This window comes from Loxodonta africana, chromosome 1, assembly GCF_030014295.1.
Source record: "Loxodonta africana isolate mLoxAfr1 chromosome 1, mLoxAfr1.hap2, whole genome shotgun sequence".
Classification (NCBI taxonomy): domain Eukaryota; kingdom Metazoa; phylum Chordata; class Mammalia; order Proboscidea; family Elephantidae; genus Loxodonta; species Loxodonta africana.
Window position 1 is genome coordinate 239,375,045 of NC_087342.1, and position 24,938 is coordinate 239,399,982.

The 24,938-nt window shown below is 45.4% G+C and overlaps 1 protein-coding gene across 1 annotated transcript in view; it reads right to left on the reverse strand.

Annotated features, from left to right (window-relative positions):
- The window catches only part of SMOC2 (SPARC related modular calcium binding 2), a gene marked incomplete at its 5' end in the record, with an annotated part of 191,831 nt that overhangs the window by 159,495 nt on the left and 7,398 nt on the right, over positions 1-24,938 (reverse strand). The window contains 2 exons of the mRNA XM_064293301.1: positions 8,542-8,641; positions 9,713-9,819. Of these exons, the coding sequence (XP_064149371.1) occupies positions 8,542-8,641; positions 9,713-9,819 (207 nt within the window). The remainder of the gene's footprint in view (positions 1-8,541; positions 8,642-9,712; positions 9,820-24,938) is intronic.

The following is a 24,938-nucleotide window of genomic DNA, read 5'->3' on the forward strand; positions in this document are numbered from 1 at the left end:
GGGAGGATCTGCTCCCTCTGGGGTTGGGCTTTGGTCCCATGGCCTCTACAAAGAGGAGCAAGGCTGCTGGGTGCCTGCCAGGACCTGTTCCCTCTGGGCTTGGGCTTTGGCCCTGTGGTCAGTGTGAAGACGAGCAAGGCTGCCGGCTGCCAGGGCACAGCCGTCCTCTGTAAGTCATGACTCGGCATCTGGATGGACTTCCATGTGTGCCCTGCACCAGGGACCCAGCCCTTCTGCACCTTTGTTTTCGGTCTCGGGTGACAGGGGTCAAGAATGACAGCAATATCATGCTCAGCGGGACCACCAGCCCCACCTGGAGGCCAGACCTTCTTGTATCTGACAATATATTTTTCTGTTATAAAGGCAATATATACTTGATAAAGAATATCTGCTGTTCCTGTGTGCCATCAAGTAGATTCTGACTCACAGCGACCCTCTAGGACAGAGTAGAACTGCCCCATAGGATTTTCTAGGCTGAAATCTTTACAGGAACAGACTGCTATGTCTTTTCTCCCGAGAAGCCACTCAGTTAGCAGCTGAGCACTTAACCGTTGTGCCGCCAGGCTCCTTCCTCCTTTCAGATGCTAGAATGTCTCTGGAAGGGCACCAAGAGTCCATTCTTCTCTGAGTGACACTGTAAACTGGGATCATTTACTTCTGAAATGCCTCTTACTTTTCCTTAGAAAGTTTTACTAAATACGAGCAGACGTTAGAGAAAAGCCTGTGTGGACCAGGCGGGGCAGGCACCAGGTGGACGCAGTTTATGGAGCACTCTCTTAAGCTAATGAGAGTTTCAGCCACGAACTAGCCACCACGCTAAAGGCACGCTGAGCAGACTACGACGAAAACACCAGTGCTGGACGCCTCGGTGCCTCACAAAGGAGTGAGGGAAACAACAGCACAGCAACGCTGTCCCTCAGGCAGCTGAATAATTCCAAACATGTCCAAATTTTTAAAAGACACCTCCAAATCATAAAAACAAAGAAGTGCAAATCAGAACTTGAAAAGACAGGGCTCCTGGCTCTACAGGCCAATGTGCCTGGACCCAGGTCCTTGTGCTGACCCTCAACTCGTGTGAAGTCTCCTGCTGGGCATGATAGCCGCTCCCTGAGGACTTTCCCTCGACCCTTTTATCTAACTGTTTTCAAAATTCTCAATATCAGTGAAATACCATCAGAAATTCCCACAGTCTGGGATTTTTACTGGAAAATTTGAACGTTCTGTGTTGGTTGAATCAAATCCTGCCCTTATTTTGCCTCATTGTGGCTGTACAATGAATTTTCTCAATACTGCAAGAACTTTCATACTGAGAAGTATTCCTGGGCAAATATACTTTATGTGTTCACTAAAAAATCACTTCATAAGTTTGTTTTTTAAATAAAACTCAGATTCATGTTTTATTGTTTTATTGACACTTGAAGTGCCAAGTTATCATCTATGACTGGCTTCATCTCCACTGAACAGTTTCCAATGACCGTTAAAGTCGTTTGCTTTCCCATTTCCTTGTGAATGGAAATGCTTTATTTTAAAACTATCACTTTTCAGGAAAAGAGCTGCTAAGCCCACAGGAAAAAAAAAAAAAAAGAACATTTTGCGGAAAAAACCACCTTCTCTTTGATCAGTTCCAATTCAAATGAAGCAACTTCCAATCTGCGCTTTCATAACTTTTATAAGGAAATACTTCGGCAGTACTGGAAATCAGCAGCAGCCATCCCGTTCATTTCAGTTGTTCTGAATGTTTCCTTCAAGCTCCTTATTTAAATAGGGACCTTAACGTGGAGCCGGGGAAATTAAATCAGGAAAAAAATAAAGTTAGCTTCTCTTTATAAGGAGCCCTGGGTGGTACAGCTGCTCACCAAAAGGCTGAAGGTTCAAGTCCACCTAGAAGCACCGTGAAAGGCCTGGTAATCTGCTTCTGAAAAATCAGCCACTGAAAACCCTATAGAGCACAGTTCTGCTGTGAAGCACATGGGGACGCCACGAATTGGAGTGAACTCAACGGCAACTGGTTTTCTTTTTATAAAGTGAAAATTTTCAGAAATCTTTTAGGGCGCTCCAACAAACATAAACAAAACAAAACAAACTCGTTGCTGTTGAGTGGATTCTGACTCATAGTGACCCTAAAGCACAGAGTAAAACGGCCTCATAGGGTTTCCAAGGAGCAGCTGGTGGAGTTGAACTGCCGACCTTTTAGTTAGCAGGCATAGCTCTTAACCACTGCACCACCAGGGCTCCACGAACAAACATGAGTTCCTCCATATTAAGTGGAGGCCAAAACTTTGGCATCGTAGGAAAATGCAGGTATCATAGTCAATGTAACTTATATATTGAACTATTATTTGACCCAACTTAAGATATTTCTGTCATTTAAAAATAGGCCTTCACGAGAAGATTTCCAATTTGGCAATCTCTGGAATACACAATCCGAGTGCCCAGGAGCAGAGGTTCACCTTCAGACCCTACAAAGTTACGCCAGAAGACCACTCACCCGCTCATCCCTGACCAGGAGTGAAAAGTCCTCTGCAATTAAAGTAAAACTTCAGATCCTTGATGTTATAAAGCTCAGTAGGAAACACACAGGACAACGAAGCGACTTGCTTTTCTCTGCTCTGTGAAAGAACTGCTTGAAACTAGACGCTGTTATGTCAGCTTCAACAAGGCGACTTCCGCACCTTCACCAGAAACGTTCAACCCGTAACTGTGACGTGCAGCCCCCGGTTTGGGATTTTCAGAATGCGGGGGTTGGGAAGGGGGTGGAAGGAATCTTAAGAAGAGCTTCCCTGGCTGTGCTTCTGAGGCGTTTCCACTCCTGTCTCTGAACAGGGAAATCTGTAGCTTACCTCACAAACAGAACCGATTCCTTGGCCATGGTAATATCAGACATCCGTGCACGCAGGTTCACTTTACAGTAGCTGAAGGGACTTTGTACTCATGCCAGGGGCAAGCTCTTGGCTTGGGTGCACAGTTACAGAAGAGAGATGAGATTAAAAGCCTGCAGCCATTTCCAAATAACACAGAATAGGCCCGCTACAAGAATTCTCCCTTGGAAAAAGATCCTTTGTTTTTAAGTCCTCGCCTGGCCCCAATCTTAAACAATGGGGAGCATCCCCTTCAGAACAGAGATAAGTCACCTGTACAGGTGCAGACCGTGAGCCCCACCCACCTGGCGGGCACTTGGGACACAGAGGGAATGAGGAGGGGGCTCTCTGCCGTTTATGCTAGTGCGTGAGGTGACACCCTGAATGGAGGCCAGCTACAGACCAGGGGTCCCATCCTCGGGGCTCTGGGAGCATGGAAACCTCCTGGTGATAAATCCTGCCCTTCAGCAGGCCAGACATGGAGGTGCAGCTGGATACGGCCTACAGAGCAGCCTGCTGGCCCTAGAGCTCTCTAAGGGGGATTTGCCGTTTGCCATTTAATATACCCCTCTGACCCCAAGAGTACTCCCTTAAGGCTCCTTGCCCACCCCACCTCGCCGTCTCTTGTGCCTGGCTGATGAGAAAACACAAGAAGAAAAATGACCGTCAGGGCTATCGCCCTGGTGCACCTCTTACAGGTTGATCTCCACTCTGGGAGCCGAGCTGCAGAGGCTAGAAATAGTGACAGAGCAGATCACCCACTAGATGCGAAAATCTGCCCTAATTAGTCATCAGCTCCAAACTGGCCATCCTTAGAGAAATCGGCCACATGGACTGTTGGTTGTTGCTGATCGTTTCCGTCAAGTCAATTCCGACTCCTGGCGACCCATGTGTGCAGAGTAGAACTGTGCTCCATGGGGTTTTTAAGGCTGTGACCTTTCGGAATCAGACTGCCTGGCCTTTCTTCCGAGGCGCCTCTGGGTTACAACCACCAACCTTTCAGGTGCTAGGTGGGCCCTTAGCCGTCTGCACCAGCCATGTGCATTAATGGCTTAAAAATATATAATTGTCAACTAAAAGGATTCATCCCCTTTTGAAGGTCTTTCTTGGAACAGGGACCCTCCTCTGTCCTACTGAAATCACACCAATAAGTGCATTTCGGGTGCCCCCGCCCCAGGTAGCCTGCCTCATGGTGAAATCTGCATGTTTGTGTAATATTCACGCATACATACACATTCTAAGTGAGCTACTATTTACAGCTAATTTTTCTGACTTTCCAATGTTTATAGTGCACTTGTACAGTAAGCTCAGTGTGAATTGCAGGTCAAAATATAACTGTTGAACAATGAAGTTAATCGTTTAATGAATGGAGACTCTTTCTCGATTTTAACAAACTTAATGGAAATCACTGGTATCACTTACAGGCAGTGGGTGACCCATTTCAGCTGTCACATGTGCCGGTCAACACGCCACGAGGGGCTGAGGACGCACCGGGAAACTGAGTTCCCTGGTGCTTGCAGATGGAAACCTTGGCCAGCTCGACCCTTCCTGTTAATAACAATCTCACACATAGTGATGCGTTCTGCATTATTTTTGAGGGTTGCGTCAACATTCAGGGAGAAATTAATTTATATTATGCACAAGCATATCATAAACTTGTCTGTGTGTGTGTCTGTGTGTGTCTCTCTGTGTGTGTGTCTCTCTGTGTGTCTGCGTGTCTGTGTGTGTCTCTGTGTGTGTCTGTGTGTCTCTCTGTGTGTCTCTGTGTATCTGTGTGTCTGTGTGTGTCTCTGTGTGTTTGTGTGTGTCTCTGTGTGTGTCTCTGTGTCTCTGTGTGTGTCTCTGTGTGTCTCTGTGTTTCTGTGTGTCTCTGTGTGTGTCTCTGTGTCTCTGTGTGTGCACCTCTGTGTGTGTCTGTGTATGTGCGTCTCTGTGTGTGTCTGTGTGTGTCTCTGTGTGTGCATCTCTGTGTGTCTCTGTGTGTGCATCTCTGTGTGTGTCTCTGTGTCTGTGTGTGTCTCTGTGTGCATCTCTGTGTGTCTCTCTCTGTGTGTGTCTCTCTCTGTGTGTCTGTGTCTCTGTGTGTGTGTCTCTGTGTGTCTCTGTGTCTCTGTGTGTCTCTCTCTGTGTGTCTGTGTTTCTGTGTGTGTCTGTGTGTGTGTCTGTGTCTCTGTGTGTCTCTGTGTGTGTGTCTCTGTGTGTCTCTCTCTCTGTGAGTCTGTGTCTCTGTGTGTCTGTGTGTGTGCCTCTGTGTGTCTGTGTGTGTGTCTCTGTGTGTGTCTCTGTGTGTGTCTCTGTGTGTATCTGTGTGTCTGTATGTCTCTGTGTATCTGTGTGTATGCATCTCTGTGTGTGTCTCTGTGTATGTCTCTCTCTGTGTGTCTGTCTCTGTGTGTCTCTGTGTGTGTCTCTCTCTGTGTCTGTGTGTCTGTGTGTGTCTCTCTGTGTGTCTGTGTCTCTGGGTGTCTCTGTGTCTGTGTGTCTCTGTGTTTCTCTGTGTGTCTGTGTCTGTGTGTGTCTCTCTGTGTGTGTCTCTGTGTGTGTCTTTCTCTGTGTGTGTCTTTCTCTGTGTGTCTGTGTGTGTCTCTGTGTGTCTGTGTGTATCTCTGTGTGTCTCTGTGTGCGTCTCTCTGTGTGCATCTCTGTGTGTGTCTCTGTGTGTGTCTCTGTGTGTCTATGTGTCTCTCTGTGTCTCTGTGTGTCTGTGTGTGTCTCTGTGCCTCTGTGTGCGTCTCTCTGTGTGTGTCTCTCTCTGTGTCTGTGTGTCTGTGTCTCTCTGTGTGTCTGTGTCTCTGTGTGTCTCTGGGTGTCTCTCTCTGTGTCTGTGTGTCTCTGTGTTTCTCTGTGTGTCTCTGTGTGTCTCTCTGTGTGTGTCTCTGTGTGTGTCTCTGTGTGTGTCTTTGTGTGTCTGTGTGTGTCTCTGTGTGTGTCTCTGTGTGCGTCTCTCTGTGTGCATCTCTCTGTGTGTCTCTGTGTGTGTCTCTGTGTGTCTGTGTGTATCTCTGTGTGTGTCTCTGTGTGTCTCTGTGTGTGTCTCTGTGTGCGTCTCTCTGTGTGCGTCTCTGTGTGTGTCTGTGTGTGTGTCTCTGTGTGTCTGTGTGTCTCTCTGTGTCTCTCTGTGTCTCTGTGTGTGTCTCTGTGTGCGTCTCTCTGGGTGCGTCTCTCTGTGTGCGTCTCTACATGTGTGTCTGTGTCTGTCTGTCTGTGTGTCTCTGTGTGTGCGTATTCATATATGCAGTGCTCCGCTCCTAGTCAACTCTGACTTAGGATGATCCCACGTGTGTCAGAGGAGAACTGTGCTCCGTAGGGTTTTTGATGATGAATTTTTTTGGAAATAGATCACCAGGCCTTTCTCCTGAGTTGCCTCTAGGTGGCCTGGAACCGCAAACCTTCTGCCATGCATGTTAATCATTTGCACCACCCAGGGACACCAATCCTTCTATTGCCTTCCCTTAAATTTCAAAATTCTCTCAACCATTTCCCACAGCTACACCGTTTTCACAAGGTTCCAAGCAAGGCACCTGCTCTCCCACTCAGGCTCTTTGTGTTGTTGTTGTTTTTCCCCCAGAGTAAAAGCATGGAATACATCTGGGGATTGCGTTTGGTTTCTCATAGCTGTGTGGGGATTACAGAATATACTGTAGTGCCACCCGGGTATGAGACAGCACTTCCTAAGGCAGCCCCAAGGGGGACAGCCACCCTGACGAGATGGCTCAGGGAGACCTGTCGTAATCTTAACCTAGAACACTTCCTACTCACTGCATTTCCCATACAATAAATGCCCGGCTGTTGAGCAAAGGAGAGAACGCTGCTTCTTCTGTAACCCGTATCTTAGACCAAAAACATCAACGTGGGCAGTGAAAAGAAGGGTCATTTTGATACCATAAAATGTTCCGGACACCTGGTTGAAAAAAACAGTGCGAGAGGGCAGTATGGTGATTTGATTCCAGAAACCAAGTGCTATTTGGAGACTGTAAGAAATTCAACCATTTTGCATATGGCTTTCTAAGAAAGCACTTTTGGACATGGCTTAATTTTTCAACAGTATCACTAAGATCACAGAAAAACACAGATACCCCTCTGTTTCCTCCTTTGTTAAATAAAGCTTGGCTCAGAACGCTGCTAAGCAGATGGAATGAAATAGAAACCTGAAAGTATCTTTCAGAAGGAGGGAAACGCAGAAGTCAATTCAACAAGGCTAGGGTCTGTCTTTCTTTTGGTCCTTCCAAGAGCTTGTAAAATAATTATTAATGGCAAAGGTTAGTTTACCAAAAATATTTTCTCCAACATATGTAGGTCTAGGAGAACACAACAGTTTTAAAAAATAAATATAGTTTAACTGCATACTGTACACGCCTATAGCCCAGTCACTTGAGGTCTAGGTTTTATATCATGGTTCATTATGTATTTCCTCATTCTTATGGAAGCCATCAGCAATTGCAAATTTTAACCTGGCTATAGGGGTGTTGACTGACACAGTGGCCGCAACAATGGACTCAAACATAGCAACAATTGTGAGGATGGCGCAGGACCGGGCTGTGTATCGTTCTGTTGTGCACAGGGCCGCTGTGAGTTGGAACTGATGGGAAGGCACCTAAACAACAACAACAACAATACGGGGGTGTTCGATATGTATCTGAATAATGAACAGAAATCCTAATAAAATGCCTGCCTTTAAATAAAATATAAGTCTAACAGTAAATTCCAAATACCAACGTTTGATTACACATGAAAACTCAGGAAAGATGTACTCCAGTAGAATTGTATTCGAGGCGTTTTGCCTGTTGGGGGTTGTCTGGTATAGGGATTTTGACGGGTGGATCACAAAAATTCTTCATAGGTGATCAGATAAAAAAAATATATATATAAGTCTCCCCAAAATTTAACCAAATTGGACTGCACATTATTTTCAAATGAAAATAATCCGAACACTGTATTGCACTTTGGTAAAATACTCGTGGAAAAAAGGCCACGTTGTAGATTATCCTCCTGCCAGTATTACTGCCTTGAGTGCGTCAAACTGTCTCAGGAGTAACACAAAACCACAAATAAACCGTCTGGAAATCGAGCTATGAAGAATTATCCACTTCTTCTTTGCAAATATATACATACAAAGCCAGAAACATTTACTTTTTCTTGCCAAAGAAAACACTTGGTCATATCCACTGGTGACTACCATCTTTGCGGTTATTTAAAAAAAAAAAGAAAAAAAATAGGAGTCCTGAGTTGTCAACCCATCACAGTTCAGATTGAGGGAGATCTTCATTTGGTAAGTTGTCCCTGGCTAGATCTGTACCTGTATCTATTCTGTATCTAGATATCTGTAACTGTATCTGTATCTAGACATCTGTACCTGTATCTATATTTAGACCTGTATCTCTATATACACACAAGTATAAACACGCACCTATATACGTAAATACACGTGCATATACATACATGTACATATTTATACCTATGAACACACGCCTTTGCTTTTCTCCTTTCCCCCCCAAAAAAAGGTTTCATATTATGTTATATGTTGTCCAGTGATAAAAACCCATTCCCACTCCCCCTCACAATTCCACCTAAGCTGAATTTCCTTTTAAATCATGAGAAAACAGAGAGAAGCAGACAATGATCAGGAAAGAAGCACGCTCATGTCAGCAGCAGTGTCTCCCGACAAACGTGACATGGAACCTACCAGGGCACCTGGGTGTCTTGCGGGCCACGGCCGTGCCGCTGATAGGCCTCCCATTGGGCGTGACACACCAGCAGTATCCCGTGTAGCTGTGGCATTGGACCTGTGAGAAACAACACAGTGGGGCAGTCTCCTGGGAGCACTGTTGGAAGACAGACCCGCCTCTACAGCTCCATTTGAGACAAAGGTCTCAGGTGAGCAGTGTTTTCGTAGGTGCTGTGTTTGAGTTCCTGGTACTGACCACAGGATTTCAGAGACAGAAATGACCAAAGGCGCTGTGAGTGAAGGCTGGGCGGGCTGGCACATCAGCTGTTGCACCATCTAATCCTTACTGCCTGTGAGATGCAGCCTCGGCCTCATTAACCAGTGAGGAACCAGAGGCCAGAGAAGCCAGAACTGCTCGCGGTGGCTACCGGTGGACAGCGGCAGTCGGGGAAGGGCTTGGATACCCAGCTCTCCCTTCCCCTCCCAAGCACGTCCTTCCGTCGGCTCCCCCCACCACCCCTCAGACACGGAGAAGACACTGTCTTCACCCCCACCTCTCTCCATCCTTCACTCCTGCTAAGGTCAGATGGATGTTGCAAAAATACACAGAATTTCACCGTGATCTGATGAGTCAAGGGCATCTAAGATAGCAGATCATGTTTTACTTCTCCACCCAAAACTTTATTAATTAGCATTGCACGTTAGAATTTTTTTTTTTTTTCTGAAAAAGGAATAATAGTATTGACAAGCTTAAACTATTGCACCTGAGATAGACATTTTGGTTGCTTTCTGGACACCTCCTTGGCAAGACATTGAGCTTGGTTTGGCCTGGCCCCCTCGCCCGTAACTATCGGGTTGGCACTTGAGCAGTGTAGCTTTCAGTGTCTACTCCCTTAGAAATACAGTGGAACCAGAATTAAGTTCTACGCAATAGGCTGGTTCACCTCACTAGGAAGCTGGCCCCCACCAAATTCACCCAGTAATGGAGGTGAACTTCAATGCCAATGACATAAACACCTGCCCCAGGTAAAGAATAAACAAATTCACTTACACGCTCATTTATGAAGATGAGTCTTGTTACTAATTAACTTCCTGGGATAACACAATTTCCTACTTCCTTAGCCCTGCCCCCTCAGCACCACCTTCCCCCACTGCCCAGGTGTGGCCTTCCCTGAGCCCAGGCACGCACCTGGCTGTAGGTGCCGTCATCGTTGCACTCAGGGATGAACACCTGCTGGAACTCCTTCCGGGCTTGCTCCTGGGTGTACTTCCTCTCGGCCACACACCTGGACACATCTAAGGGAGAGAACAGAGTGGGTGGGAGTTATGCAACGTGAAGATAACAGAACAGACACGACGTCTTCAAAGCGCAAACACGTGAGTCACAGATGAGTGCGGAGGCCCAAGGCTGGCAATGTTGTCTTGGGCTACTTAATTCTCTCTGGCTGCCCGAAAGGATCCTCTGAGCAGAAAAGCAGGTGTGTCCACAGATTGTACCCGTATCTGTACCCTAATGAAACGGCGTGAGGTAAAAGGGCAGACGCCATTCTCTGCACTTAAGCAATGAGGGAACCGAGGCTCCGAGAGCTACTTGGTTTCGAAATGAGAAACACTAGCTGTCATCTAGTCACTACAGACAGGCTTCCTCTGGGTACGAGGACATCCACCCAAGCACACTGGGACCACGTCTAGGCACACAGTGGGGAGGTGAGTCTAGGAGCCCCAATTAAGATCACACCAAGGAGCCAGTCTCAGAGGAAATACAACCGAAATAATGCTCCTTAGAAGAGAGCTGTCTCTTTTCTCTGCATCTCAGTTTTGCAGGATTCAAAAGTGAATACTAAGCTTCTGCCTCTTCCAACTTCAAAAGGAAAGACTGAAAATAAATCAGAGAAGGGGATCAAATATCCTTAGCCCTCTCCCCACTCTGCAGCAAATGTCCACGTGTCCACGTTAAAGTTGCCATGACATTCTAGTTTGACATAGTGCAGTCTATGTCTGCTGCTTCAGAAGATACTGCCTCAACAAACTAGAAAAAAGTGGTAAGTCTAAAAGCACGCAAGCATAGCGAATCTCACTCTGGATAAAACTAATTAGGAAATGTGGTGGTGGTGGTGGTGGTTGCTGGTGAATCGGCTCCAACTCAAGGTGACCTTATGTACAGTGATGCCCAGTCCTGCCATCTTCATGATAGTTGCTATGCTGGAGTCCATTTTTGCAGCCACTGTGTGTTTTGAGGAAACCCTGGTGGCGTAGTGGTTAAGAGCAATGGCTGCAAACCAAAAACTCGGCAGTTCAAATCTACCAGGCCCTCACTGGCAACTCTATGTGACAGCTCTACTCTGTCCTATTGGGTTGCTAGGAGTTGGAATCGACTTGACAGCAACGGGTTTGGTTTGGGTTTGGTGCATTGTGAGCGCCTTCCAACCTAGGGGGCTCAGCTTCCAGCACAATGTCAGACATTAGTCTATTGTGATCCAGAGGTTTTCACTGGCTGATTTTCAGAAATAGATTGCCAGGCCTTTCTTCCTAGTCTGTCAGTCTGGAAACTCTGCTGAAACCAGTCCAGCACAGGTGACCTTGCAGGTACAGGCAGGCTCCAGATTACAAATGAGTTCCACTCCTAAGTCCATCTTTAAGTCAAATTTGTACATAAGTCACAACAGTTAGGTACTGTTTGTCTCAGTATATACTGTATAGTGTACCTTTCTATGCATAAAGAACATTAAAAAAATACTTCCAGATACACTAAAATGTTTTTAACACAATAATGCAGCAATAATGTTTTGATGCACTTCACAAAGTAGTGCCCGGTTTGTTGTTACGAACCGGTAGCGCCCGGTTTGTTGTTACGAACCATTGCTCTACCTCAAATTCCTAATATAATAGATTTTATGGGGTTGGTTCAGAACTACAGGTTATATGTAAGCTGGGTGTTGGTAACCCACTGCCTATATTTGAAACACCAGTGGCACAGCTTCCACCAGGACAGCAACAGGTGAGATACCTCACTAGGACAAGCTGACAGATGGGTGGTACCCACCCACGGACTTAAGAAATACAGAAACAATAAAATCAGCCACGCAAGATCTGCATCGCCATAAGTAAGGTAGTGGCGCACAAACGAACAGATGGCTCAGTCTTACTTTAATTTTCTCTTCCTCTTGTCTGTCAAAACACAAGGACCGAGATCTCTGAGAACAGGAAAGCTCGGGGCTTACTGGAGCTGGTCTCAGGCTTCCGGTACAAGTTAAAGGTGTGAGCTTAACATTAACAAGGGCTGAGCTCCGGGTGAACCAGGGCCAATAAAACATGTTCTGGGGAATAAAACACCCTGCCATTCGAGAAGAATTTTATAATGTTTGCTACCATGGGCGTCAGGCCTGAGGAGCACACCACAAGTACATGTTTGACTTCTTTGGCCCATCACGAGATGTAGCTCATCTGAATGTTGAAGCTTGAAAAGAACGGGTTTCCCAATCTTTCTTAAGTGTTTCCAGATTCAAATAACAAGTGTCTGTATCTCGAGGAGAGCTCGAAGGCGTGGGGCTGCAAGAGATACTTCAGATGTTGTCTGCTCTCCAAGGTCTTTCGATGGCAACGTTTTGATTGCCTGGTAGTTAAAAACTGCTGGCTCAGGCACGACACCGTCCTGGGCACCGGCTCAAGGACTCGGGCTCCCTTTGCCATCACTCTGGTGGTAGCAGGAGGCTGAGTGTAGGTTCTACCACGGAAAATTCTTGAAGACCTTTGTACGACTTGTGCTTTCCTAGACCGCTAGGGTAACACACCGCCTTGTGCTCATGGGCCTCTGCGTTTAAGGAAAAAAAAAACTCTTTCATCCAGGCTCTGGGGCCTAAGTCCTATTCTAAATGCTGGCCCAGCCAGCCAGCACTTAGCAACATGTGGTTTTAATGTAGTCTGTGCTTTAACTGAGGATAAATCACAGCTTTGGTGGACTCCTGTCCTCCTTTTTTTTTAGTATAACCTGTGGTTTGGCTGCCTGAAAGGAAAAGTGATATGTGTTCCAGCTTGCAAGGTCCCTACGAGGGTACAGATGGAGTTAGAAATTATTTCTAATATCTGAATTATCACAGAACATGCCAAAAAAGCACATAAATTTTCCAAGCAACTTGCCGACTTCATTCCCAGTTTTGGATTTCTTCTAGTAAAGACTTCACATTTGCAACCAATCAAATATTCCCCCAACCTGCAGCTCCCGCGTCGAATGGAATATTAAATTGCAAGCTTACATCTAGCGTTTTGCAGATTATTTAGTGATAGGAAGCAATTACGACTTCGCAGCATGAAATTACAGCAGCTGTGTAAGTCACACCTTCAAAGCCAGTTTGCAGTCACCTTGTTAAACCAAGTGCTAAACAGTTGGGTGTCCCAATGTGTCTCATACCAACTGTTTACTGTTCCTCATTCCAGATATTTAGTGTTAAATCAGATTTGGGGTCCTTACTATTTGAGAAGTCTGCATAGCTGTCCAACAAACCAATTATATAGAAATGTGCAAAATCATCAGGGGATCTGCATGTTCAAGATAGTAACATCTCCCTTGTTTTCTGAATATTACTTTAAACCATTATATGCTTAATGTACCCACATCTTTGTTGCTGTTGTTAGGTGCCGTCGAGTTGGTTCCGACTCGTAGGGACCCTGTGTACAACGGAACGAAACACTGCCAGGTCCTGCTCCATCCTCACAATCATTGTTATGCTTGAGCCCATTGTTGCAGCCACGGTGTCAGTCCATCTCACTGAAGGTCTTCCTCTTTTTCACTGACCCTTTACTTTACCAAGCATGATGTCCTTCTCCAGGGACTGGTCTCTCCTGAAACATGTCCAAAGTATGTAAGACGAAGTCCCACCATCCTTGCCTATAAGGAGCATTCTGGTTGTACTTCTACCAAGATGGATTCATTCGTCCTTTTGGAAGTCCATGGTATACTCAATATTCCTCACCAACACCACCATTCAAAGGCATCAGTTCTTCTTCAGTCTTCCTTATTCATTTTCCAGCTTTCATACGCATATGATGTGATTGATAATACCATGGCTTGGGTCAGGCACACCTTAGTCCTCAAGGTGACATCTTCGCTTTTCCACACTTTAAAGAGGTCTTTTGCAGCAGATTTGCCCAATGCAATGTGTCTTTTGATTTCCTAACTGCTGCTTCCATGGCTGTTGATTATGGATCCTTAAAAACTTCAATCTTTTTCCCGTTTATTATGATGTTGCTCATTGGTCCAGTTGTGGGGATTTTTGTTTCCCTTTTTTTTTTTTTTTATGTTGAGGTGCAATCCACTGAAGGCTGTGGTCTTTGATCTGCATCAGGAAGTGCTTCAAGTCCTCTTCAATTCAGCCTTAGACTAAATTAAATGTTCCTCTTTAAAGAAGGCAAAATAGTAAAGACACCCCCAACTTTTCAATCACGTTTGAAATAATTTAATAGAGAGAATATTCTCCCCTTGAAGCTTTATTTACAGGTTATTAATTTCTTTTCCTCTTTTATTTTCACTCTTCCTGCTTCTAGAAGTTAAATTAAAAATTAATCAGGTCTTTAATTGTTCAGTGGCCTTACTGATATTTTACTCTGGACACTATTTCTATTTCTAAATCCTCAAAACATGAACAGCATCTTTTTCTTTTATTATGGCAAACCATACATAACCTAAAGAGCCCTGGTAGCACAGTGGTTAAAGCAATTGACTACTAACCCAAAGGTTGGTGGTTCAAAACCACCAGTGGTTCTGCCAGAGAAAGATGTGGCAGTCTGGTTCCACTGAGATTTACAGCCTTGGAAACCCTATGGGGTCGCTATGGATTGGAATCCGCTCAAAGGCAATGGGTACACATTACTTAAAATTTACCATCTTAACCATTTTAAAGTGAACAATTCAGCGGGCATTAAGTATGGTCATAACGCAGGAGCATCACCACTATCTGGCTTCACAACACCTTCATCCCCTAAAAGGAAGCTCGTGCCTGCTCAGTAACCACGCCCCATCCTTTCATTCCTCGAGCCACTAAGTTACTTTCTGTAACTTCTATGGGTTTGTCCATTCTGGATAGATTTCATATAAATGAAGGCCACAATATGTGACCTTTTGTGCCTGGCTTCCTTCACTCAGCATAATGTTTCCAAGATTTGTCCCTGCCCTAGTGTGTATGAGAACTTTGTGGCTGAACGGTGCTCCACTGCGTGCACATAGCACGTCTGGTTTCTCCATCAGTTAATGGACATGTGGGTTGTGTACACCTTTCAGCTCTTGTGAACAGCGCTGCAATGAGCAATGGCCAGCAGGTATCTGCTCGAGTCCCTCCCCACTTTCAAGTCCCTTAGATGTACAGACCTAGGAGTGGAATTGCTGGGTCACGCGGTAATTCTGTGCTTAACATACTGAGAAGCCGCTAAACTGTTTTCCAAATTGGCTGCACCATTTCACACTCCTACTAGCAAGAAGAGTGTTCCAATTTCTCCACATCCTTACTAGCACTTTACTTCCAGGTTTTTGTTGTTACTGTTTTTTGTTTTTTTAATTACAGCCATCCTAGTAGATAAGAAGTAGTATCTCATAATTTTTGGCTCATAATAATGTTTAGGTCAATTTCCACCTCAGGAAGTCTACCGTATCTCAAAACTATAATATTAATTAAAAAATAATTAATTAAATCAAAATAATAATCGACTCTCATTCTAATCAAAGAATTTAATTGCTTTTTCACCAGACGAAGGGAAAACTCCTTGTTGCAAATTTGATCATATGTTTTTGAAAATCTTTTGCTCTTATCTGAGAGAACAGAGACTTGAAAACAGAGTTTAATATCACGTTTCACAAGGCACTGGTAACAACTGGCTTTTAAAATTAATTTTTGGCTGAGTTGTATAGGTTAATGAGTTTTGCAAGCAATTTATTTCAACCTGGTTGTTGATTTTTTTTTTTTTTTCCCTCCCTCAGTTACAAAGTAAAATGGATTCTTCTTCCAGTGGGGTCACAAAACTTGTTTATGTATCAGGATACTCTAGTCATGGAAACCATCAAAATGTAATACTCATTATAAACCAGAAATAAACAACCGTGTTTTTAATGGTTATTTCTAACGATGGTTTCCTTTTAAGCAGCAAGCAAATATTTTCTACTTTGCTAAAATCAATCAAACCAGGAGGAAGGAACAATTGGGAGAGGCAGCTTTGCTGAACATTCTACACACAGGAACTTTGGAGAGACCCAGTTACAAAACACTGAGAACACTTGAACAAAACAAGACTCAGTCGGCGGATGTTTATGGGTGGTCTGACCTTTCATCCTCAAGCCCCACGAGCCCTCTGTGGGGCCGTGTAGTGTCTATTATAGAACAGGGTGCCATAAGAAGGCTCAACTAGACAAACATGAGTCACATACTTCTTCTGACTCTCCGTGTGTTACTTTTCCAAGGTGTTTAGTACAGCCCGGAGCTTGTGGGTCTAGAGTTCAACTCTAGTCAGTAAGCCTCTTGTTGAGGCAGAAACCTTGGGAAAATATGTTAGTATTTAGAGTCCCATTTTTTTTATACGCAACCCGAGTCCCTGGGAGGTGCAAATGCTGAAGGTCTGAACTACGAACCAGAAGGCTGGAGGTTCAAACTCACCCAGAGGTGCCTCGGAAGGAAAGCCTGGTGAGCTGCTTCTGCAAGGTCACAGCCTTGAAAACCCTATGGAGCGGTTCTACTCTGCACACACGGGGTCGCCACGAGTCGGAATCGACTCGACAGCAACCGCCACCAACACCAGATTTACACGGTACGGCAGATAGCATGAAATACGAGAGCAGGCGTTTCTGGTCCACAGAGTCCTGTGCTAACTCTGGATATAGGATGGTTACTAAGTAGGTGTGACTGTGATGGTGGCTCCGTAAACTCTCTCACGGCTGGGGAGGGCCTGACACACCCAGGGCTGGCATCCGAAGACTACTGGATGAGTGACTGAATAGAGGCAAAGACGTAAACCCTCCATTGTCATGGCCGTAGAAGTGAAATCCCCAAGAGTGACAACAATTTGTCTTCTACTGGTATCCAATGAAGACAGACACTGTTTTATAAGATGTAACACTTTAACCAGGCTTTTTTTTTCTTCCTAGCCCATCTTAGTCTGGATGCACCACTGAAGCCTCTCCACTGGGGGTGATGCTTCTGGTATTTGACATGCAGTAGCATAGCTTCCAGCATCACAGCAACAGGCAAACCACCACGGTGTGACAAACTGACGAGAGAGTGGTGTCTAGGAAGACTAGGAAGAAAGGCCTGGCGATCTATTTCCAAAAATTAGCCAATGGGAACCTCGGGGATCACAAAAGAATACTGTTCCATAAAATGGCGGAAGATGAGCCCCCAAGGTTGGAATCAAAATACACAGTGGCCGCAACAGTGGCCTCAAGCAGACCAGTGACTGGGAAGGTGGTGCGGGACCAGACTGTGTTCCGTCCTGCTGTTTATGGGACCGCCCTGAGTCGGAGCCAACTGGATGGCAACTAACAACATTTTAATCACCCATCATTTTGATGGTCAGACTGAGAAAATTTTAGAATGCTAGCTGCAATCTTCTTTGATATAAACAAAATATTCTCTTCCTTTCTGAATAGAAGGATATGGCTGAAAGTCCTCCAGGATGCAGGTGAGGTAACTAACAAAGATGTTATTTTAGAGTGAGGAGAGAAGGGAACTAAATATTTTTATTTTATATAAATATTATCATTTTAAATTCATAATGATGGGGGAAAAAAGCTACTATAGGAAAATGCTGACTGCATAACTGGAGCTACCAAATCATCAAAGAAAAATATTAAGATAAAGTGCAAACTACTGCAAGCGTAGATTAAAGCTTTCAGACAATTTTCACAACATTTATATAGGAAACAACTGATCATAACCATCTCCATGATAATGAATAATCATCAAAACAGGTTATCACACAGACATTCACCAAGCCCTTTCCTGTGAAGCTTGATTATGACCTTCTTGGGGGCAGGAACCCACCTTAAAGCTGTGTTACAACTCTTCCAAGCTCTTCTGACTAGCTAGTGCTTCGAGACTATAAAAAAAAAAAAAACAAAAAACCACTGCTGTCGAGCCGGTTCTGACTCATAGCGACCCTACAGGACAGAGTGGAACTGCCCGATAGAGTTTCCAAGGAGTGCTTGGCAGACTCGAACTACCGACCTCTTGGTTAGCAGCCATAGCACTTAACCACTATGCCACCAGGGTTTCCAAAGACAATAGGTATTGCTAATAGACAGATCTTCTTTTTTCTTATTCCTATGTAACGGTTCAGAAATATGCTGGTGTGTTTCTGATCACGGCTTGAACATGAGACCAGACACCACCTCTTGTTATGTCTACTTTAGTCCATAAAGAAGGGCATTTCCAAACAGCAGACCTACTTAGAATGCCATAAAAGATTACGGCAAACATTATTTGGATACAGTGTCTCTGAAAGATGAGTGCAGATGGCATGAACAAGTCCCAGGACGACCCGGGATGGACCACATCTCAGACAGGCTCACAATGCCTGGGGGAAGAGAGAAATCTAACTTAGACCCAGTGTGGTAGGAACAGGGTGCAGACCTTACAAGCCCACGGCCCCATGGGCTTGTTGCAGTGGAGAAAATGACTGCAGGCCGCTGACTCATTTGTAGTAGCCAAACTACACCCTCTAGTACCGGGTGCTTTTTTGTGGGTAAAGGAGCTTCCAGAGGAAGTTATGTGGCAACAAGACAAACGGTTCTGTCCTCCGCCATGGCAGCGTCAATGGAAGAAGGAGAGGGGCAGGTGACAGAGCTTTCTAGGAAATGCTTGCTAGGAACACGCTTGTTTTTGTTTTTTGACAACTTCCACAGGTACAATTCAGTGACACACATTCATCACGCTGAGCAAGCATTGCCACTATCCTTTTACAAAACGTTCCACCACCATTACCAGAAACTCAACGGCCCCTAAGCAAAAACTTCCCCTGCCCCTCCCTCTCACTCCTGGTAATCACCAAAAATCGTTAGTTTCTATACATGCATTTATTTCCTTGTCTTGGCCATCTAGTGCTGCTATAACAGAAACACCACAAGTGGATGACTTTAACAAAGAGAAGTTTATTCTCTCACAGTAAAGTGGGCTAAAAGTTCAAATTCAGGGCGTCAGCTCCAGGGGAAGGTTTTCTCTCTCTGTCGGCCTTCTCATCAATCTTTCCCCGGACTAGGAGCTTCTCTGCGCAGGGACCCTGGGCCCAAAGGATGCGCTCTGCTCCCGGCACTGCTTTCTTGGTGGTATGAGGTCCCCACGTCTCTCTGCTCACTTTTTTCTTTGATATCTCAAGAGACTGCCTCAAGACACAATCCAATCTTCTAGGTTGAGTCCTGCCTCACTAATACAACCGCCGCTCATCCTCCCTCATTAACATCATAGAGGCAGGATGTTAAAGTCACACAGTACCAGGAATCATGGCCCAGCCAAATTGACACACGTTTGGGGGGGATATCATTAAATCCATGACATTCATATAAGTGGGATCACACGCTATTTGTCCTTCTGTGGCTGACTTATTTCACTCAGCATGATGTTTTCAAGGTTCATCCATGTAGTGGCATACAGCGGAATTCATTTCTCTTTATGGCTGAGTAGTAATGGACTACTCTTTAGAGTGTTACAAAGCAAAGATGTCATTTTGAGGACTAAGGTGTGTGCCTGACCCAAGCCATGATATTTTCAGTCACCTCATATGCATGCAAAAGCTGGACAATGAATAAGGAAGACCAGAGAAGAACTGATGCCTTTGAGTTGTGGTGTTGGTGAAGAATATTGAATATATGGACTGCCAAAAGAAGGAACAAATCCATCCTGGAAGAAGTACAACCAGAATGCTCCTTCAAAGTGAGGATGGAGAGGCTTTGTCTCATGTACTTTGGGTGTGTTATCAGGAGGGACCAATCCCTGGAGAAGTACATCATGCTTCGTAAAGGAGAGGGTCAGCGAAAGAGAAGAAGACCCTCAACGAGATGGGCTGACAGCAGCTGCAACAATGGGCTCAAACATAGCAATGATTGTGAGGATGGTGCAGGACCGGGCAGTGTTCTGTTTTGTACATAGGGCTGCTATGAGTCAGAACCAACTCGATGGCACCGAACAACAACAGCCACAACAATACTCAATTGTCTGTATTTACCATATTTTGTGCAGGAACACGTTTTAATGGTCAGAAAATCTTAAAAAGAAAAAAATTCTTAGACTTCATTTGGTTCAACTACCATTTTAGAAATTAGAAAACTGGTTCAAATGTATGCAGTCCCTTACCCAGTTTGTTGGAGAAACCTAGTGAGTGACCTCCAATTTGATGCCCATAGTGGTCTGAACTGTGTCCTCCAAAAAGATATGCAGAAGTCCTGACCCCGGTACCTGTGATCATGTCCTTGTTTGGAAATAGGGTCTTTGAAGATGTTGTCAGCTAAATTAACATAAGATCACACTGGAGTAGCGAGATCCTGTATGACTGGCGCCTTTATAAAAAATAACAGACGCCGACAGAGGAAGGACGGCCACAACGCTGCAGATGCAAACCAAGGAATCCCTGGAGCTACCAGGAGCTGTGAGAGGGTAGGTTCAGGAAGAGTCGACATGGCTGACACCCTCATCTCAGCCTCCGGAACTGTGAGTCGACAAACGCCCATTGTTATAGCCACCTAGCTGTGGTCCTTTGCTAGCGCATCCCTCGGAAATGAAGACAGTGCTTTTTATGTGAGTTCAGGCGTGCTCAAACTTGAATGAACAACAGAACAGCCTGGAAATATTCTAAAATGCAGATACTGGGGCCTCCTCCTCAAAGATTCTACTCCAGGTGGGCTGGGGGGCCCCGGGCTGTACAGTGAACTAGCTCCCAAGGGTCTTGACACACGTTGGAGCCACAAACTCGGAGGTTTGGGGGGTGGGTAGAGACACAGTGATTATCACTGAGTGTACTGATAGGGAAGGAGTCCTGGTGGAGCAACGGTTAAAGCTCTTGGCTGCTAACCAAAAGGTCGGCGGTTGGAACCCACCCAGTGGCTCCACAGGAGAAAAGACCTGGCAGTCTGCTCCTGTAAAGATTACAGCCTAGGAAACCCTGTGGGAAAGTTCTACCATATCCTGTGGGGTTGGTATGAGTCAGAATCCACTCAATGGCACAGGAAAACAGACTCTATACAGGAGTCCCTGGGTGGCGTAGTGGTTAAGTGCTACAGTTGCTACCCAAAATGTTCAGCAGTTCAAATCTACCAGTCACTTCTTAGAAACCCTATGGGGCAGTTCTACTCTGTCCACTCCAACGGCAGTGGGTTTGGTTTTTGGCTTGAGTGGCAGAAATGGTTAAGTATTCAACTACTAGCCAAAAGTTTGGAGGTTCAAACCCACCCAGAGGCACCTCAGAAGACAAGCCTGGCCATCTGCTTCAGAAGGGTCACAGCCTTGAAAACCCTATGGAGCAGTTCCACGCTGCACACATGGGGTCACCATGAGTCAGAGTCAACTCAACTGTAACCAACAACCACAGGCTTTACATCACATTTCTTTTATAAAATAAAAATAAAAATGTACAGAGCGCAACCCAACATGGGCAGCGAAGGGGGGTGTTGGCACCTCAGGTGTCACAGAAATTCCACTGGTAACCCTCCTTATTGTCAGCTGGGACCACGGCTGATACAACTGTAAGTTATTGCCTTCTGTGGAATAGTCAAACCCACATCTCTGCTGGATGTCACAGCCGCACTCTGTCCTGGCCGCCCTGGTGTGCCCACCCCGAGCGGCCCTCACCTCACACCCCAGGAAAGGAAGGGACGCCTGGCACACGGCACCTGCTCATATCCAAGGGAACGCTCTGCTTGCTTTCTGTGAGGCATTTCTGCTCCAGGTCTTGTCTCTTTGGGAAGAGATACCCTGGCGGGATCCAGGTGGTTTGAAGGTGACATGTTGGGCGGGTGACCCCGGAGAGCAGCCCCTCAGGCCCCCAGCCCTCATGATGCCACCGCCACCCGTAAGAACCAGCGGATTACCAGGCTGCACTGAATACACTCGTGAAGGACCAGGCTTTGCCTGGGGAGTGTGAGATAAAACACCGTCCTACGTGCCGTAAATAAATATTAAGCTTCATATAACCATAATTATTATTTGGCCACTGTAAAATCCTAGGCCTCACCCTGGGGGTTCCCCTAGGGGAAGAACAAAGACTCTAAGCAGCCAAAATCGCAGTGGAAATATTAATAATAATTCATTTACTCACACTGCGGAGTGAGGGTGTGGACGTGGCTTTATAACTACAGTCATTACCTCCGATAGCCCATCTCCTACGCTTGCGGAGTCGTGGCTGCCTCTGACAGAGCCAGCCAGAGCGCTGAGCAGGGGCTTACTTCTGCCACAATGGTGATGAGGGTGTCTATGACCCGCCCGCCACAAGGACGGCGTGATGAACAACAGGGGCCAGTTTCTAATCACCCTCCGGTCACACAAATCCGTCAGTTATAAAGCTCTTGGTACCGGAAATCTCCAAGGAAGTTACTTTTGTCAGATATCCATTATAATCTTGTTCTCAGAAATCTCAAAATAGCTCCAAGTCTCCTGGCATTTAACTTTTTTTTTTCTGCCGCTTTTTATTCAATGCCAGAGAGTTTGTTGAAGAGAAAGGGGGCCCAAATGGTATCAGATCAAAAGAAAAATATTAACGTGTTCACTGAGTTCTGAGAACACAAACTCCACAAATGTCCAGGAAATATGAGAAAAACCACCAGCATAAACCACTGTGATTCTTCTCAAGGTCAATTGCTCGGCCGTAATAGGAAATAGGCAGAAAATTTTCATCCAACTTAATTAGATATGGACTGAAGTATTTTAATTGTTGTTTCCAAACGAGGACACACAAAAGGGATCCGCCTAGAGACCGTCACCCCCAAATACGCAACGACGCCCTCAGAACTTTGAAGACAGAGCCAGCATTTGCTGGGATGCTGCTCTGAGACATGGTGGATTTCAACGACAGGAACAATTTAGAGGAAATCAGGATGGCTGTTTGTGTTCCTGGGAACGACGTAAGAGGACAGTTTAATCCCCTCCCTCCCTCACCTTCAGAGATGAAGGTTCCTGACCTGGATTTTGCTGCAGAATTTGTTCTTAGAGATGGGAGAGAAACAGCAGCAGCTCAGTGGAAGCTCAGACCTCACCTGCCCTCCCAGAGCATCAGTTCTGCCACATTTGCCCAGAAAGCAGGCTGAAAAACACCTGAGCAGCTGCCATCGATCGGGTTCTAACTTACGTGACCCCATGTGGGTCAGAGCAGAACTGTGCTCTGTAGGGTTTTCAGTGACTGATTTTATGGAAGTAGATCACCCACCGAGCCTTCTTCCGAGGAGCATCCTGTTAGTAGCTGAGTGTTTAACCACTGTGCCACCCAGGGACTCCCTAAAGCAGGCTGGTGGCTATTAAACACTGGACAGTGGGGTTTGTACACCTTCTCCTCACTTATCAACTATCTTGTTATCTGACATTCCACATTTATGACAATAGTAAAAAATCTGCTATCTACTATTTTGCACATTAACGATGTATATCTGGCAATAACGAACACCAAGGCACAAGGTGAGAGTAACAGTGGCTATGATGGTTAATTTAAGGTTGTGGGTCAATTTGGCTGGACCATGATTCTCAGTGGTTTGGCAGTTATGTAATGATGTAATTTGGCAGTTATATAATGCTGTAATTTGGCAGCTGGGTAATGAAGTAATTTGGCAGCTATGTAATGATATAATTTGGCAGTTGTATAACAGTGTAGTCATCCTCCATTTTGTGATCTGATGTAGTCATCCTCCATTTTTGCATAATGCCAATTTCTCCAGAACAACCTGGTCTTTGGAACCCAACCATGTTGATAAGTGAAGAGTGAGTGTATTGGCTTTGCAGGACTGATATAAAAAAGTACAACAGACTGGATGGCTCACAAGAACAGAAATTCATTGTCTCACAGTTCTGGGGGCTGGGAGTCTGAGTTCTGGGCATGAGCAGGGCCACACTCCCTCTGAAGGCTCTATGGGAAGATCCTGCCTGGTCTCATCCAGCTTCTGGCCATTCCTTGGCTTGCAGATGCATGACCATATGGCATCTTCTCTGTCTCTCTCTGTGTCCCTCCTCCTCTTTAATGAGGGCATCACTCAGGTGGGAATAGGAGTTACCCTACTCCAGTATGACCTCACTTTAACTTAGCTGATAACTCAACCTTCAAAGACCCTATTTCCAAACAAGCTACCGGGATCAGGACTTAGACACATCTTTTGGGAGGGCCACAAGTCAATCCATAACAGGGTGAACAGACGGTAAGTGATGGCAACGTAAACCTGCCTGTGAGAAGGAGCCATTCTCCAACAACAAGGTCCTATTCCCGTCCATGAGCCAGAACTCAGTAAGAGTGGGCTTTGGAGTGAGAACTGTGACGACAGATACAGACCCACTTTTTCAGGACAGTCCCCATGGTGGAGCATATTTAAATCAGGTGCAAGATAACTGCTAAACCAGAGGTTTCTCCGAACCCAAACCCTGCACCCCAAATCTAGAATATCAGAGATGCACATTATGGGCTGAACTGCCCCACCCAAAAGATACACAGAAGTCTTCACCCCTACACCTGTGCATGTAACCCTGTTTGGAAACAGGCTTTGTGTTATGTTGATAAGGTCAGGTAAGAGTAGGGTGGGTCCTACACCTAATCATTTCTGAATGCTGTCTTACAAAAAGGGAAAAGGGACAGGGAGAGACACACACAGTGGAGAAGCCATGTGAGGAATCTTCTACTAGCCAAGGAGCAACTAGAAACACCCTGGGTGACAGAAGCTGAAACAGACAAGGACCTTCCCCTAGAGCCAACAGGGAGAGGGAGACTGGCCCCGCCAAATCCCTGAATTCAGACTCTCAGCCTCCAAAACTGTGAGACAATCAATTCCCGTTCTTTAAAGCCACCCACTGGTGGTATTTTTGTTGCAGAAGCCCAAGGAAATTAAGACAATGCAGAATGCCCACTTGTTTTTAAAATATAATGTATAGTTAACAACCTCTCCTTAAAGTAACATCATTTTAACATCTGCTCTCCTTGGAGGCTGTAGGGCCAAAACAAGCATGATTTTGAAGTCCACAGGTACCTGAGCCTTCTTTTTATTTAATCTTTTTAAGGGAAACTTACTTTTGTGAGGTGAGTTTTGTCTTTACCTACCTCTCCCTTTTCACCTTTATTGTGTCACCAATTTGTGGTACAAAATGTGTCTGGTGAAGTGAATAAGAATCCTGACTAGGGGAACCATCCAGAAAAACGATGCTACGTTCAAACACAAAGAACCCAACAATGATAAACTACCGAAAAAGACATCTGTGTTCAAT